Genomic DNA, 18,495 nt, shown 5'->3' with positions numbered 1-18,495 from the left:
CGTCAAAATTATGAATTTTTAATGTCAAATAGTATACATTAGTTCAGTTAGAATTGGAGTCTTTGTTAAATCGTAACAATTTAGTAAAGCGTAATCAAGAATCCTCTTTAATTTTCTGCACATCTACGACTGGAGCTCTTCAAAATGAGACTATAACCGTTTTTTTATGTGCAGCTATCGTGTCATAATTACTGGGAAAAAATCGGCTTACGCTATTAATATATAAGATTCTTTCAATAACAATAAATTTCAATGTTTCAAATCTGCCGAACATACCGTGTGTTTCTTTTTTTTTATCAAATGACTATTGGGATTGGTTTTGCTTTGCGGTTGACTCGATTGAATTCATTTCACGATTCGGCACGTTCGACTGGCGATAATCATAAACATCGAGGCAAGTTACTGAGATTAGTCGACCGTTAAAATTATATCAAGAGTCGCGTAAATGTGTACGAATTGTTAAAATACCTTATTACTCACGCGAACCAATTGCTCTATAAAAATCTAGTAAGCTATAAAAGTCAAGAGTCATATCCTTAGATCACGAGAATTTTAAACGTAGATTTCAGGTTCAAACCCGGATAGGCATCACTGATTTTATTAGTGTTTAATTTGTGTTGAAAATTATTATCTCGTTTTCGGTGGTGGAGGAAAATATCGTGGGAATCTGCTATGTCGTATGAAATTCATGCATTGGAGGAGCGTGGCTAACCAGCAAGCTGCAGACATTCCTTACTATAAAAGTATTCATATAGTTGAATAAATTTAAAAATAAAATCATTCGTAAGATTCTTAGGAACGGTGTCGCAATAAAAACAGTTGCCAGATCGATCCGTGATTCATCATGAATGGAATTGTATTTTACATTTGAATGAACGAATTGGATGTACGCGGACACTTTTGTTTTCGCAGTTTTGCAATACGCGTCATTAAATTCTTGCAATACTACGAATACGGTTTAATTATAAAGCACTCTGTGTACCGTTACAATAAAACAATTATGTGATCGATATATGTTTTTTAATTTGAATTATAATTTTATGACCTGTGATTATATTATTATTGATGATATATTTGTTTTTTTCGGTTCTTAAAGCACAAAGCAATATATGTAACACATGCCTTAATATATAACAAACCATATTATACGTGTCGCGGTAAAAGTATTGAAAAATGTTGAAATTCGTATGAAAAAGATCTTTTGAGCCGTTTTATTGTTAAATGGCACTTTAACAAATGCCCGATTTTGCTATTAATTTTGTTTAATTAATAGGAAAATCGGGCTGATCTGAAAATTAATTATGCTGTCTTCTTCCTTCGATTGTCACACCAATGATGAGAGAAAGTGTGAAATCTATTTTTAACTATACACGCTTTTTCAACTTTCATGAGTGATACCATTTGTTATTATATTTTTAGATAAATGACAACTTTGACGCGTTACTGTTTCGGTTCTTTAATTCGTTAGCTGTCAATGGTGAATGATATTTACATATCGTTAGGAAATAAAGCGATTTAAAACGTCGGGAGAGTTATTGGAATTATTTTGGCCAAGCTCCAAATGCGATGATCATACTATAAACCAAAGATTGGCGTCTTTTGGCGGTTGGTAAAGAAAGGGGGAGAAAGGTTGCGTAGATATGCCCGTTGGTCACGACGCTTGTATCTGTAACAACGCATAGCAAATACAAATAAAGATAAATACATATATCAGATCTAGTGATATCGGGCCATATGATGTTGAGTGGTCACCAACGCCCATAGATTGCCAATTGCTTACATTGCCAATGCGTCACCAACTTTGGGAACTACGATGTTATGTCCCTTGTTACATTGGCTTCTTCATCCATCAAACCGGATCTACTAAGTATTGCTGTTTGGTAGTAGAATATGTGGACGACTACGTATCTACCTAGATGGGCTGGCATAAAGCTCTACTACCTAAGTAAGTATATATTTTTTTAACATACCTACAAATTATAATCTATGTATATATTTTATAAATTAAAAAAAGTATAATAAAATCGATTTCTTTTGCAAGATAATAAAAAAATTGAACAGGTCAAAAGTGGTACAAACCGAGACGTCGTTTTCAGGTAGAAATTAAATCAATCTGGTGTACTCTCTTACTAGTTTATCTTAGTAAGTTAATATAGTAATGGCAAAATTGTATGTTTCCTCATCCTACTGCTCCACAGTGACCTAGATATGGACGTTATTCCATCAATCTCTCGGGCATATATTGTTACAGCTATAAAGAATACGACTTGAGTTTACAGGTTTGTTCGAAATTTAAAATGTTTTTTTTAAATTCATTTTAATGTCCAAGGCACAAAATGTATTCGTATATTAATCCAGAATATTAACTGTTTGTGATTTGTAGAGTTTCATTATAATTAAATATCTATAAATAAACAAATACAAAATAAATCAATACTTTTTATTTCTCGATTAGTAATTGAAGTGCTTTTTTATCAATAAAAAACAGTATTAAGATTATGAGAATATATTGTTCGACAAGTGTGTTCACATATTAAATATGTTCTCACCAAAATATTAATAATGATAAATTATGGTCCAGTATCGACCACTGTACCAACACTAAGCGGTATATATAATAAAAAATATATGAAAGCGTCTTACTGCTGGACAAAGGTTTCCTTTTGTTAAGCAGAAGCTGGAGAAATTATTAAACTAAACTGAGTTGATAAACTGTTGCTAAATTTAAGTAGGCTTCCTGTTAATGATTATAAACACAAATTACGCACGTGATAACTCAGTGGCACGTGATCGTCGGTTCAGATTTAAATTAAAGAGGTTAAACACTTTTCTTAATAATATATAATTATATACTGACTTGACAAAAAAAAAACGTATCAGAATAGCGCCGACACATTTTTATTACTAGTGCAGAACACATATATATCATACATATTGTTGCCTAGGATGGCTGTGTTGCTCTACATTTACTTGATAAATTGTTTTATATGTAACAGTTATTATCAATATATATTTTCTTTGTTTCTTGCTGTCGAACATCACGATGAAACCGTTACTCTTAGAATAATGGGTGATGAATCAAAGTGTATAAGCTATAGAAGTGAATTATAGTATCAATAATATACCTACTATTATTTTAGGATGAAGCGTCAATTTAGTATAGCGTCATACTCGCGTAAATTACAGACGCGGCACAAAATAGCGGTATGTCCAAGCTCGATCCCGCGCGTGACGCTTGAGCAAGCGCACAAATCTGTAACTGCGCAAACAGCCGTGCAAACGCGTTCTTATACACTACTTTTAACAACTCCATCCAAATGTATGCTGATAAAGGTCAATTTAATTTTAATATTATTTCTAAGTATGCATTGTATTTGATTGGCGGTACAAAATGTTCTGCGCTAGAATACGTAGGCGAGCGACCGGCTGATAAGTGACTTTAATAATTTTATTAAACGCAATAATAATTATATCGATGAAATCTCACAAATAATGAATACGTTGTTTTAATTGAGTAAAACATAATAACAGACATACTTTGTTAAGATACAATTACAATTACAATTGAATTAATTATGTTCGGCAATTTATTTGTATAGATTCCGGTTTTATTCCATGATCGGTTTTAAAACACATGAATATGTATTATCTGACACTGTGTGAAGCTCTGTCAATTACTTTCCGTTCTGAATTTTTGTTTCATTCTTTATATTCGCAATAAATTGTTTGCGGTAAAAACTGTTTTGACAGAGATCGCGTTCATACCTTGATATACAACGGAAGACCAAACAATTGTTGAAACATCTCACTTACTACATTCGGCAGACAAACAATGTCCGTATATATATTACAAAGCTTTCAGCAAGCCAAGGTTATGCTGACCGTCCTTTGAAGTGTAACAGTCTGTTGCAATGCACGAATACGTATCACATACTCGTAGCTACGTCACATCCTGTATATTATAGTTAATAAAAAAACAGGCAGTCATCTGGACGAGTGACAGAACTGGTATATTAAAACAAATATTTGCATTTTCAAATTAATTGTAGAGATATTTCAAATAATATTTTTTTATTATTTGTTTTTCTGTGATCGCTTTGAGTTTTGAAGTTGTTTATTTTTGTACTGGGCTGTTGTCTATGGGCGAAGGTCCACAATACGCTTTAGAGATCAATTTGGTCCATGAAGAATGAGTTCTTAAAATAAATAACATAAAAAGATAAATTCATTTAGCTTATTATTTTTAAAACATATTATTCTAAGTTATAACTTCCCAAATAAATCCCAATTTCCGCATTAAAAAAAATGTTGTAAATAATTCATGTAATATTCCGCATAAACGAGCAACTATTAAGTTTCTTATCGGTTCTTCTCGGTAGAATCTACATTTCGCATCCGAAAGTAAAATGAAGATTGAAAAGTGCTTGTTATGCTATTTGAATAAAGTTTATTTTGCTTTAAGTATTTTAAGTCTCTCGCTTATAGAGTGTTTATATATAAGAATATATATATGTAAGAAATGCTGTATACAAATGAGGAAATAATTTCGTATAAACCCTGGGAGACATTTTTATTAAAATGGGAGGAAGGAAAGAAAATATGAACACCGTCTAATATGTCTAAATGTACAAATATACGGAACATGTCAAATATATCGTAAAATACATATAACTCTACTAGCTGAACTTGCGGCTTTGCGCGGGTAAATATATAAAACTTTGCCTATAGCACTCAGATCCCCACTTTATCACCTTGAGGGGTGAAATAAAAAAAAAGGCGAAGAGATAACAGACAGAGACATAATTTATAATTCACAATATGCTATAAACATAACTAATTAATAATTTAATTAGCCTCATTATATAGCCTAGATAGCCAAGTGATTAGAACAGGTGATTCTTAACTGAATAGCGGGTTCAATCTCGGGTAAGTACTGATGTATTTTTATGTTCTTAATTTGTGTTTATATTTCATTTCATGCTCGACGATGAAGGAAAACATCCTGAGAAAACTGACATGTGTCCAAGACACCCACCCACATAGAAGCGGCGTGGTGAAACTAAACAATCTCTTTAAATTTAATTTACAGACTGTAACGTGATCAACACGGAATATATACTTTTTACATTTCCGGCAAATTACGGTAAAACAAGACGAATAAAACGCAATAAGGCTTAATCAGAATCCACTTTGAAATATGATCTTCCTAATTATCTTTTAGTATACCTTTCCTTGTCACTTGAATTGAAACTTAATTAACAGCTTGGAAGCGTTTTACTTTTAAATATTTATTTATAACAATAAACTCTAAAAATAGACACATCAAAAACCTATTGTTAATTTGTATTATACATGTTATTTCCGATTATTTTATTTTAGCTTTTAAGCTGTTTGACATGACTGACTACTAAGTCCGGACGGCCATTGAAAAATAAAAATATATAATATAATAAATCATGGAGATTTAAAAATATTTTTAAACGCAATTTTTAATTAACTTCAATATTTTTTTGTAATATTATTATTATGCTCTTAAACTTCGAGTTTTGCATTAATATGGAACTTCAGCTGGTGTTATCTATGTTAATATTATAAATTCGAAAGAAACTGTCTGTCTATTGTTCTTGCACAGCCAAACCAATGAATCAAATTTGATGAAACTTTGGTACGAAGTAAGAAAGTTTTTATACCTAATATCTGACAACGAACCACAATGTTTTATTTCTATGCAGTGTTCTATAGTTTGTGTGTTCCCCATTAAAGAAAATAAATAAAAAATATCAAAGGAAGTATACTTATATTTATAGCAACACTAACAGTGTTCGCAGTTTAATTCGATTTTATATAGTTATCCAAACCGTTTAAAGTTACTGTTTTGCTATTTAACCTTAATCTGTCTAAAAAGTTAGGCTGTCTGAGGCAGAAATATTTTTTTAGTAACGATTAAAATAATCACGTGTAATGGAAAATAATCTATCTGTCATGTTTGCAACATGATACAAATAGATATTCATGCGCGTACATTTGTGCATATTTATGAATCGAAGCTGACGTCTATGAAGCGCGCAGATGTCAATAAAGACGATCTAAAATATATATACATTTAAAAACGCGTCGCAACTATGAGTTTTAAATTCTCTTGTAAATGCTTGCGCGCAATTTCATCGTTGACGCAACGCAAAATAAAATAAAAAAACACGCTCCCGTATCTCGTTTTACGCAAACGCTGCGAATTATAAAAAGGCTTTTTATAGTTGTAAGGAATATTAGTTGAATACAGTGACAAACAATTTATTTCATTATTATTAATAACTAGTTTCTGCCTGCGGTTTCATCCGCGTATGAGGCCCTCCTCAGACGGGAGAGGGGAGAGATAGGTATTCGATGTCCTATTCTGTACCCAAGACAACGTGTTTGCTAAATTTAATGATAAAATCAGTTGAGAAGTAAAGACGATTTCGCATTTCAAAATTTTAAGCAGTTAGGATTTTGATACTTATTGACAGGTTAATATACCGACAAGAAAAACGAACGTACACAAACATTCCTTTTCCAAAATACATGATCTATACCTACTAGCATTTAGTGGCATTGTTTCTGAGTGGAAAACTCGCACTAGATCCGGCATGCGTCTATTTTTAAACGAAGTCGAGTATCGATACCAAGATGAATTACATCGTTCGCTCAGCGAGCAAAACATGATTTAATACACGTAGCAGTAAATATCCTATGGAGAATTTCAGGAAAAATACAACAGTCGTGGGTGGAGTGTAATATATACAGATGTACATTGCCTTGTTCGTTGAATCGTTTTCTTGTAATGCTTATTCTCAATTTAATTGGAGTGAAATCTCTTTGCAAGTATCATTGTAAGGTGGAATTTAATTAAAAAAAACTGTTTTCTTAGTAAAATGTTTTTTCTTGTATGTATATTATATTTGAAATGTATAGTTTACGAGATATATAAGAAAGCGGTCACGGAAAAGGGGCATGACGGCATAGGAGATCGTCATATGGATTTCTGTCAAGACATACGAGTCAGCCTACCCCCCCCCCCCACCTCGGCGTACCTTTAGATGTTCCACATTTCAAAAGTGAAAGGTTCTTAATATTTTTTTTTTTTGGGCCTAATATAATACACAAACATTTGATACCTAAATAAGTCTTACATAAGCCAACAAAGTTTCTACTGTTACATTACAAATTGGAGCAAATCAATTAAGATAATTAAATAATAATTGAAAGATAATAATAAAAGTATATAAAATTAGGTTTATAATATGGAACCCTTGTAGAATCGAACTCCACTGGGCCGGTTTTTAAAACAATCTTTACTTATTACAAAGTGCTGACACATTAAGGTAAAAAATTTAAATTGTAAACCCGAAATGTCCAATGTTCGTTATCAACAGCTTAACGGCTTTGGACGAAATGTGATGGATTGGTAAATAGGGCGCTTTTAACGTTGAAAAAATTGGAACATCCCTAGGGATTAACCTTTATATTACTAGATAGAAAGCGAACATGCGATCGGACTGTAAGCACACGTAAGAAGACGTAAATATCTCAATGCTGGACAAAGGGCACTTATATCAAGAAAAAGGATAAGGAGCTCAATCAACCACTCTGTTCCTTTGGAGATTATCGAATATTTATGTCACAGAAAATCCACCCACACATGCAGACGCCTTTCCTTCTCGAGTGAATGAGTTTAAACACAAATCAATCGCAAATCAAAACATCGTGAGGAAAGTTGTATATATCGCATGAAATTCTGCTTGGTAGTAGGGCTTTGCGCAGAGCCGTCGGTACCATCGACTCATCACATATTGTACCACCAAACAACAATACTCAGTATTGCTGTATTGCGTTTAGAAGTGTGAGTAAGTCAGTGTAACTACGTGTAAATGGGACATAATATACGTGTGTGTAAGAGTGGTTAATATTTCTTATGGTGCCCATGTGGTAACCACTGACCACTAGGTGGTCATATATCCGCCTATCTATTATATAAAAAAACGTATATCTTTACCAAGTCGCACTATGGAAGCGTTATTGAATAATGTCCATATATTCTTCTTGTAATTGACCGTCTAGCAAATATTTTTTTTCTCACAGGAATCCTTGGAAAATTTGCCTTTCGTGATTTCAAATTAGCTATTGACGTTTATCAAAGCGGTTGGACTTCAGGTAGTGTGCTCTAGTTGGAATTCGAATTTGATTCCTATTCGTGACCATCAATCATAAACACCAAACATCTATCTATCCATGTAGATTATGCGCTCCTCTATCTTTATGTCCGTTAGTCGGCGTGAATTAGAAAATCCAGTTTCTTGCTAAAAACTTATAACAAGTTTCGAAGTAAAAATACTCTAGCTAAGAAGATTAAATCTAAAGTAACGAGTTTGCTTTAAGGAGGGGGCGGGGGGCTTGCTTTTTGTGAAAATGAAAAACCTATCTCTTATAAATGATAATATAATATAAACGAGCTCATAAACCAATTGCTTATTATGATGATTCATAGTTTTCGTATCGATATTTATGTTTATTTCCAAATTCATATTACTGAAACTCTAGGGTGGTTTGAACAACTATTTGGTAAATAAATAATAAAACTCACCAAAAGATATGAGGCCGCTGTTCAGCATAGTCAACTTTATGCTGTTGGGGATTGAAACGAGGCTGGTCGCACCGGCTGTCTTCAGATCTTTCTTCTTCGGCTTCTTCTCCAAATCATACCTAGGGGTAGACCTCGACCGGTGCTTCCTTTGACTGGTCGCCACCGACGTCCCACGCTGACCAGTCCTCGACGACATATCGACGTAATAACAAAACTCGCGACAATAACCACGACAGGATGCGTCTGTTATTACCAGCGCATTTTTCTATTTACGACAATATCGCCCGCGCACTTTCTGTTTGCTTGTGGTTAATATCCACGCATAAAAATTTTATAAACAGACTATAATTATATCAAAACTTATCTTTAGACACTGAACTTAGCACTAATGTGAATTTCTATATCATAAAGCGGACATATTTTGCATTTGATTCACCTGAAACAAAAGAGATTGTGTTTTATTAAACTGTTTGTGAGAAGGATATTAAACCAATAAATCGTCATGTAGTATTGTAGGACACTGTCATGTAATTAGTCAATGTTATATTACATTCCATAATTTTAAATATTAAATATTATAGAAGGCCAAATTTTCTACCTGGAAATTTTGCGCAATTTGGGAGAAGTATATGTTCAGCAGCGGACTACGATTGGCTTAATGATAATGATGATATCAGGAAGACAGATTAGTATTGTTATTTTATAACAGCATTGCTTATATCATCAATGTGTTGCTAACAATGGGTTCTAAGTGACGCCCCTTTCAACATAAACACAATAATACAAAATATTGATGTATATCGGTGGAATCAGTGACGAGTGGTGATGCCTATCTAGACAGTCTCTACTAGCTCACAATCTAATATCGACAAAATCCAAAATCAATATATTTTATTCAAGTAAATTTTACGGTAAAACATTTTTGAATTGTCAATATTCCAACTCTTCCATCCACAACTAGCTTCCAGCGAGAAAAAAACGGCAAGGAATCCGCATCATTTAAAACAAATTACTGTTCTTGATCAGTCCTACCTTGGAAACCGAGCTTAAATCTATCTTAAGAGGACAGTCCTTGCGGAACGCCTAAATAGCGCTTACTATTTTCGAAATATCTTAAAACTGGAGCATTGATTATGGATGAAAAAAAACATTCAGTATCTTAATAGATATATCTCAAGTTTCACCGCATGATATTTATGAAATTTGTATTAATAACTCAGTAAATTCATCGTCAACATCACTCCAAACGCTGAAATCGACCTTTTCTATTAAAGTTTTTTAAGCTATTTAGCTGCTAGTTTATACATGTATTTTTGGTAAAATGGGGACACAAAAGTGTAAATAATAAGTTCACCGTGTTAAATTTCTATTATATCACATAATATTATAGTAATTTTTATTTAAATATTGCTTACTTTTTGGCATTCGTCGTCCATACTTTTTAGTATGGAGAAAATCATTTGACGGTTTTGACTTATTATTCGACATCGCTGTCAATAAATTTTCAGTCCCTCCCCAGATCTCAAGGTGGGAGCACGTCAGTTTTTATTTCGAGCCGAGTCTTATAATTTCGCGAATCGTCTACGCATACATAGACAAGTTAGCATAAGGGTGGGGCGCGAGTGTCGTGGGATGCAATTGTTAATTTTTACCTTTCAAGATTTATCGACTATTAGTCAAGTCACATATTATTAAGTTAGTTCTTTGATAAATAAATATTTTTGTAATAATTAATAAAAATTGAACGATTTTAATTGGCTTTTTAATTACCCTGTATGAATCTACCCCATGGCGTACGAATTTACCGCATTTACTGTACGAACGTACCCCTACCATACCAATACGTGGGGTACATTCGTACAATTATTTTATGTAGAAAAAAGCCTATAACCCTTTAACCTTTTGTCATAATAGTTTTGGACTTTTTTGTAACAAACTATAATATATTTGTTACACTTAAGCACATAAACTAGGTAAATACGACAATTAATCACATCATAAAAAAATAAAATCTGAAAAGTGTACGAAGGGTAACTATTTTCCCCTAATGTCGAATTAAAAGTACAAAATTGTAAGGATGAACATAGTGAATACCCGAATGAACCTGAATGTAATGTAATTTTTGCACTATCCTGCTTATTTTTTTCTCTTAATACGAAATTTAAAACAAACGCCAACTCATACCCAAACTCATGTCGTTTAGTTCGTCTGATTAATTCCTAATTATTTAAATGCTTAATTAAAATAGTGCATAGTGCTAAGCAAAAACGGTTGATATACATTCCATTTTGTACTGATGCTATACTTAGTTAGTACCTTTCATGACCAGATACCGTCAGCGGGCCGCCCCCCTGATTTTTGTGTAATATAAAATAATTTTACTTGTTTAACCAAGAAGATTTATGTCTTTAGTTTTTAGTTAATTAAAAAAAAACTGATTAATATTTACCTCCATTATTTTTATTTATAAAATTTAAGTAAGTGATTATTTAATGTGTCTTAACGCCCTAATTCGTTATACCTACCAACCTTAAAATATCCAGAAAATAATAATTTAGTTAGAGGAGAGCAGTAGAATCAATAAAAATCATAATGTATATGAGGCATCTTAATGCACTCTGACCGCACCCTATGCTAACAAATAATTTATAATTGTGTTTGCGAGTGATAACCTTATAGCTAATACATTACTCATAAATAAATGTATTTTTATAAATCCTACGTTATGAACGCGCAATGAAAATTTAATTTATTCGTTGCAACGAAAACAAGCAACTAATTGTCTAGGGGGTGCGTACGATACACTGCACAATGCAAGTGTATTATTGGAAAGTACCTATGTGTGTGTTCTAAAATAAATTCCCACGCTGACAAACTATGCTCTTAATTAAACAATTATTTTAATGAGTACTAGTAGTACTTCTAAATAGATCTTAGATATTTTAATTTTTCTTTAAATTTTTCTTCATACAAATCGATTTATCAATATATCGTTCAAGTTACAATTTACGTTTCAAGTAAAGCATTATCGCTCTCACAGTAATATATTTTAATTAATATTTTAAAGCACGGCACAATGGTTCGCACACTCCGAGTGGTAGCGGTTTGGTTTGCACAGGTTAAGTTTGTGTAGGTAATTAAATAGATCGGCTTCTATTGTTTGAGTGCGGTGCGCGGAATAAAGGTGCTCCCGAGGAAGATATTAAGTGGTTAATTGATCTTTCAATAACATAACTCACTTTGTACGTTTTTAATATTTATTAAAATAGCAATAGGAAATTATGTATTTATTTATGTGTATTTATTATACTTTAAAAATGTAATACTTTTGTATATGCAAAAAAAGCGATGTGCCTATAAGTCAATGAACTATTTATTCAATATAGTTATCTTTTGTTTTTCGTATAAAGTTTAAATAATCTTTAAAAAAAGTAAACTTAATGTCATATATTATTTTAAAATATAAATATTCGGTTCGGTCTTGGTAGAATCTACATTCTGGAATGTATCTTTACGTATAATTGATCTTGCAAAATTAACTAAGGATTTTGTTTTTAGACATGTATTAAGTACGATATTTATTTGTAGGTGTTTTGTTTTTTGGTATATCTATCAGCTAAGAGCGCTTTCATCCGCTTTAAGCGCTACTACTCCAACTCGCGGTACTTAACATGATGTTATAACTGAATAAACGGGCTATCTAGAACAAAACAAACGAATAAGCCAAAGCAATTCAGCTTTGTAATATAAATACTTCCTGTATGTTTCTTTCTATAAAACATTAAATCATTTATATTTATAGAAAATTGAATTTCTTGTTATAAATCATTTTTAGTATTAATCACTTATCATTGTATTATTACGATGAGCAATGAAAAATAGGAAAAGAATAAACCTACAAGCAAAACCAATATGAATAGTTGTATTAATCGATTATAGCAAACGGCGATACATGATACACGAATAAGTCATTGAATGACTGACTTGACTGACTCACTGACAACACTTGACATGAATACTTTTTAACGCAAATAAGGATATATGTTTCAAAAAAATCCCTGAAGGGGAATAAAATTGAACAGAAGCTTGTAACCACAGATTAATAGTAGGCTAGATACCGCAAGCCGTCCGTCCAAGCGTGTCCGAAGTATTGGCTAATCGCAAACATGACGCGCTATATAAAACTTAGTATACTTATAAAATTAACTAATTGTTATAAACGGTAAAAACTCTTCTAGAGTAATCGAGTCAATGGAGGTATTACCTACTGTCGGTAAGTAACCTTGTTGCTCTAATAGCCCTAAATTTTTTGAATTTATTATGATATACAAGTATGGCTGGCGTGACGTCATTGTACGACGTACTACGCTCGGTTTTCATACTATCTAATAAGCATGAGGATGTATGTAGGTCAATGCATTTTAGGGAAACGTTCACCTTAACTGGATTTATACGATTCATTGAACCATAATGGCAAAATCTTGCGTTTATCTTGACATTGCCAAGAACGCGAAAATTTAAACATACCAATATAAAATTAAAATTAATTTTAATTGCTTTCTGGTTTTTGATAAACCAGACACAGATATATTTAATGAGTTTTTATATATATAAAAAACTTCTATGTAGTTATTGTATCATTTGTATAGGAAAAAATATTTGTTTATAAATTATGATTCATATTGAGTAAGAATATCTTTAATAAAAAACATTTTCACGTAGCTCGGGACTGTGTAGTTTGTGATTTGACTTAAATGGTATAAATTTAATTTTATACATTTAATATTATAACGAGATAATTAATTAATTTTGACCACCACAATTGCAATCAAAAAATAAAATCATTATTCTGACGAATAGTTTGAATTATTTGATTTGTACTTTTTACGAATTCACAACACAGTCTATTTTAATAACATTTCATGGAAAATGATTTTGACGATGAAGTATAATACAGCGTACACAAATATGTGTATTTGTGTACCTATGCGGTATTATTTATATATCTAAATAGAATATCAGGCTAACTGTATTATCTTGATGTGTTACTGTTAACTTGATACTCGCCAAACGTCATACTGCTTTACTAGGGTGCGTACTTAGTGGACAACTGTTGGCCGTTACTTTTTTCGGCCATATTCAAAGCAATTTCATTATTGTATTGAAGCACCAAAGGGTAGAGATTAATATGTATATATAATTTATGTAATTACGTTGGAATAAAAACGACTGTTTCTACGGTTTTGTAGGATTACAAAAAAAAATGTAGTTTTTTCGTTTCTTGAAATTCTGGTTCAATTATGGTATACCTCATTTTTACATTTTGAAAACAATACCAGTGAATAGAGATAAATAAATTAAGTATTATTATATATTTTTTATTTTATTGTAGTAATGTACGTCACGTATAACAAATAGGTAATAATCTTTAACATCATAGAGGTTTGGGGTGATATACTCCTTTATTAATATAATTTATATTATGGTAAATAAATCAAGATGGCGGATTCGATGTCAACAGGTCGTAAAATAAACGAAGAGCCAACAGATAATGTCAGCATACTTCCGCTCGAATCCCACGCACGTACGCGCATGAATGAAATAAACAGCAACCGGAGTTTAGCCAAGGTTAGTTTGGTAGCTTTACAAAATTCTACACAAATTTCATTTGTCTGTTATCTGCGATGGCTTAACTGAATTTCAAAATAGCTATAGCAAACGTCACTATGGGACGAAAGCATATTATTGTTATAATTGTAAATAAGGAACTCGTTTAATTTTAATTTTAATGTTAAATTAAAATTTTCACGAAAATTTGTTTCAAATTAGAGAACTTTCTTTAAAGCTTTATCAGCTACAATTATAACAATTACTAATTTGAAGGAGACCATTGTTTGCTAAAGTAACGACGCATTAAGAAAGGTTTGAAAGATAAATTGTTGTAAGGTCAATTTTATTCGTCCGCATTTCGTTACTACCCGTAAGTTATAACAATCTTAAATCTTACAACTGTGTAAAGGAAGTATTAATAAAACACTCGTTCAAAAAATAAATGAATTAGTTGTAGACATTACTATTGACGTTTTTCCCCAAGATGAGATGAAACTTTAGTACAGTGGGACATTTACAACTGCTTTTTATACTATTAGAATAACAAGTGCATTATGTTGCCAATCCTTTAGTCCATTATTTCCTGTTATTTCCCCTATAACCGTACTTACACTGGCTCACTCACTCTTTTCATTGGACAAACATAATTACAGTTTCTCTATTTGTTTAGTTTGTGAGTCGTACGCATACTTTTTAGTTTTCGTACGACCCACTCACAAAATTATAAATGTTCACTTTTCAACTTTTCCAATTATACAAAACTGGTGAACTGGAGGAACTGGTGGAACGATGTGGTGTAGTGATTACTGTGTATAAAGAATTGTAAATTAATATGATTGATAATTCTATTAAAACCAATTTTTTTTATCAACCGATTTGATTCCAAAAAAATTATATAGGTATATATGTTTACTATAATCGGCGTTATAGTCAGTAGAGAGGCTATATAAGTGTGTATTTGTTTTTAAAATTCATCTCCGAAGAAAATATCGGGGAAAGCTGTATGTGTCAGGTGTATTGAATAAACTCCAAACCTTCTCCTAAAGACAGAAGGACTTTGTCAAGCAATAGGACATATGCAGGCTGTTAAAATAACAGCATATTTTTTATATTTTAGATATTTATAAAAACTAGTTATGTGATTATTGTTCGATTCATAAAGTTTTTGACATTGGCAATGGAACAAAAGACAGATGGATCAAACGATGTCAATCAATCATAACATCAAAGAGCTGTGGACGTGTACAGGCACAAAATTGTTACGAATTGTTAAAGCAAACATAATAATAATTCCGATAGATGGTCGTGGCATAATTTCCTGACCCAAGCTTTTCAGAAATAGCATGTTGGTATACAATATGGTATATAATTGCTTTGCCAAATAACACATTAAAATTTCATGTTAAAAAAAACATAAAGTTACTTTACTTAATGATAGTTAATTTAGATGATAAAAAGCGTGATTTAGCATTCGTAGAAAACAGTTACTACTTAAAATCTTGCTGATACTTTTGGGTACAATTTCCATTCCAAATCGGTGGTATAACTTTAAATTTCAAGTTTTACCACCAACATTTACACAAAAGTTCTTGTGAGGTAATATATATATATATATTATCTGGCACTAGCAGTTCCACTATACCTACATTATTATTAATTTTTTTTTTAATGTTGTAGGGGGCAAACGTGCAGGAGGCTCACCGGATTGATTGGAAATTGATTACAACCGCCCATGGACATCTGCAACACCAGGGGGGTTGCAGGTGCGTTGCCGGCCTTTTAGGAAGGAGTACGCTCTTTTTTTGAAGGTTCCCAAGTCATATCGGTTCGGAAAAACCGCCGGCGAAAGCTGGTTCCACAGAGTAGTTGTGCGAGGCAGAAAATGTCTTAAAAATCGCGCTGTTGTGGATTTTCGGACACATAGGTGGTGCGGGTGAAATTTTACATTATCGGTTAAGCAATACGTGAACTCTTAGAATTTTTTCTTAAATAAGTCCAAATTATTGTCATATCATTGGTAAACTTTCACGACATATGCATAGTTTTTATAGCAAAGGTGTGCGAAGTTTTTATAAGATGTACAATGAATATTGGAAATCAAAAAAACGTCTTTAATTAATTCGAGTCAAAAGACGATCCGTATTGACTGTCGTCCAATTCCAATTTTCAAACAAAGTACGGATCCTCGTATCTGACAGTCTTACGAATGATGTCCAATCTTCTTTTTCTACTGGACTGAACAGATAAAAGAATCGACTTAAGTGAATTCAGCTCTTTAATAGAAACGCTTGGGCGCAGTTAATGGGATAAACTGAATCTTACTATTTCCACGAAAACTTTGAGAGATTTCAATTAAATTTGTTTCGATGTTTTACCGTATTTAGGTATATTAAAAAGGCATGTGTGTTTTTTCGGACTTACAGAAAACTTACCAATCCCATAGACATGAATAAGGTAATCTTTACTAATATTATAAATGCGAAAGTAACTGTGTCTATCTGTTCGCGTTTTTTAAAGGCCCAATAAACCGAATTTGATTATATTTGGTATATAGAAAGCTTGAGCTCCAAGGAAAGACATCGATTTTTTTTTGCGTAAGCCCTAAAACGCAAATAAAGCCGAGGGCGACTACTAGTATTAGATATATATCAAAATCGTATTGATAGAATATATTTAAAAATAGTTGATTTTGTTTGAACCATGTGATCATTAATTTAAATAACTTCATTAATAATATAACATGGATTGAGTATGTGGAGCTTATCAACATTTGTTAACGTATGAAGTCGGCCATTTTATTGATTTAGATATCGAAAAAAGTTCAATAAAAATAACTTCAACTTTTTGTAAGACAACTGGCTCGTCCATTCCGACTTCGCGATAAGATAAAAAAATATATCCCGAGACATTTTTTAATCGAGAGATTAAAACGTCACCTATTATAATCCATACTGACGGCGCTGGGAGGTTAAGATTAATTTAAGAATTAAGTCCCAACATCTATACAAAAATATATATATATATATAAAAAATAAGAAAACTATAAAAATCGTTCATGCACTTTAGAGATCAACATCTGCACCTCGCAATTATCAATTAAAGGAACTCGATCCTGAGGTTGTAATATCATAATCACATTTAAAAATAAATCAACTTTCAAATCTGTATATAACAATATACAAAGTTGGTAGTGCTGTTTGAAGATATAAAAAAATAATTATGTATAAAGTAGTACATAGTAGGGCTTAGGCTAGTAAAACCTTTGTATTTTCAAGTTTCATGGAATAAAATATAAAATGTTTAACATCGTTAAACAATTGTCAATCACTATACAAATAAAAAAAAAAAAAACACAAAATGCTGAGAACACAGCGGTTTCGTTTATTGCTTTAAAATTGGAATTGCGATTCGTCGGGGAAATGACGTTACTATTTTTGTCACTAGTCGAAGCGGTAAATTATTCTTTGATTGTATTATGTATTGTAATGTTTAAAAGTATTGGAGCTATATTTGAATCGTGTTGAATAATATATTCCCTAAATATACCGCAAAACAACAATATTTAGTGTTGTTTAGTTTAGTTGTCTGTAAGCCATTGTAACTACAGTCACGTGGGATACAATATCTTTGTTCCCAAGATTGACGATGTAAGTGATAGTTAATATTTTTAATAATACCAATTTCTATGGGCGATGGTAACCACTTAACAACAGTTGGACTATTTTATAGTCTGCCAATCTACTTAAAAGATAACAATCCTATACCAATGGGGTTTTTGAGCCACTGAAATAAAAACTGTTAATTCCAAATTACTATTAAAGGTCCAGTTTAAACCGGGTTTCCTTTCAGTTGTTTACGGTAGAATCTACATTCTGAACCGATGATAACTTTAAATTTAATTAAATCCTGTTTCACAACTATTCCGAAGCGCACATTTGAATATAGAATATGTATTTTTTTTTTATTTATAATTTCCCTTGTCATTTTGTATGTAGTCGATTAAATACAGCATAAATGGCCATTTCAAAAGGTTAGCAATACAGTAGCTTAGCTTTACAATGAAATGGCTTCGGAACCCTTCCGAGGCTCCTTCGTTCAGCCACTTGAGTGTATTTCAATAGGATTTCGCTTTCCCGACTAAAACGCTTTTTGTTTCAGAAGTGGCTTTCAATCTAATAACCATACAATATACGGATTTGAAATATCTTTGAATTATACATAACAGCAAAATGTTTCCAAATAACATTTAAAATGTGAAATAATAA

The 18,495-nt window shown here is 32.0% G+C and overlaps 1 protein-coding gene across 2 annotated transcripts in view; it reads right to left on the bottom strand.

The window, feature by feature from the left end:
* Positions 1 to 18,495, bottom strand: part of Ptp36e (Protein tyrosine phosphatase 36E) — a 168,571-nt gene that overhangs the window by 73,368 nt on the left and 76,708 nt on the right. For both annotated transcript variants that reach the window (XM_064217683.1, XM_064217684.1), the window contains exon 2: positions 8,621 to 9,056. In XM_064217683.1, the coding sequence (XP_064073753.1) occupies positions 8,621 to 8,816 (196 nt within the window). In that variant the 5' untranslated portion in view covers positions 8,817 to 9,056. The remainder of the gene's footprint in view (positions 1 to 8,620; positions 9,057 to 18,495) is intronic.

The sequence above is a fragment of the Vanessa tameamea genome, chromosome 18, assembly GCF_037043105.1.
Source record: "Vanessa tameamea isolate UH-Manoa-2023 chromosome 18, ilVanTame1 primary haplotype, whole genome shotgun sequence".
NCBI classification, from domain to species: domain Eukaryota; kingdom Metazoa; phylum Arthropoda; class Insecta; order Lepidoptera; family Nymphalidae; genus Vanessa; species Vanessa tameamea.
The sequence above is the reverse complement of the archived record's forward strand: the minus strand, read 5'-3'. Positions and strand labels throughout refer to the sequence as shown.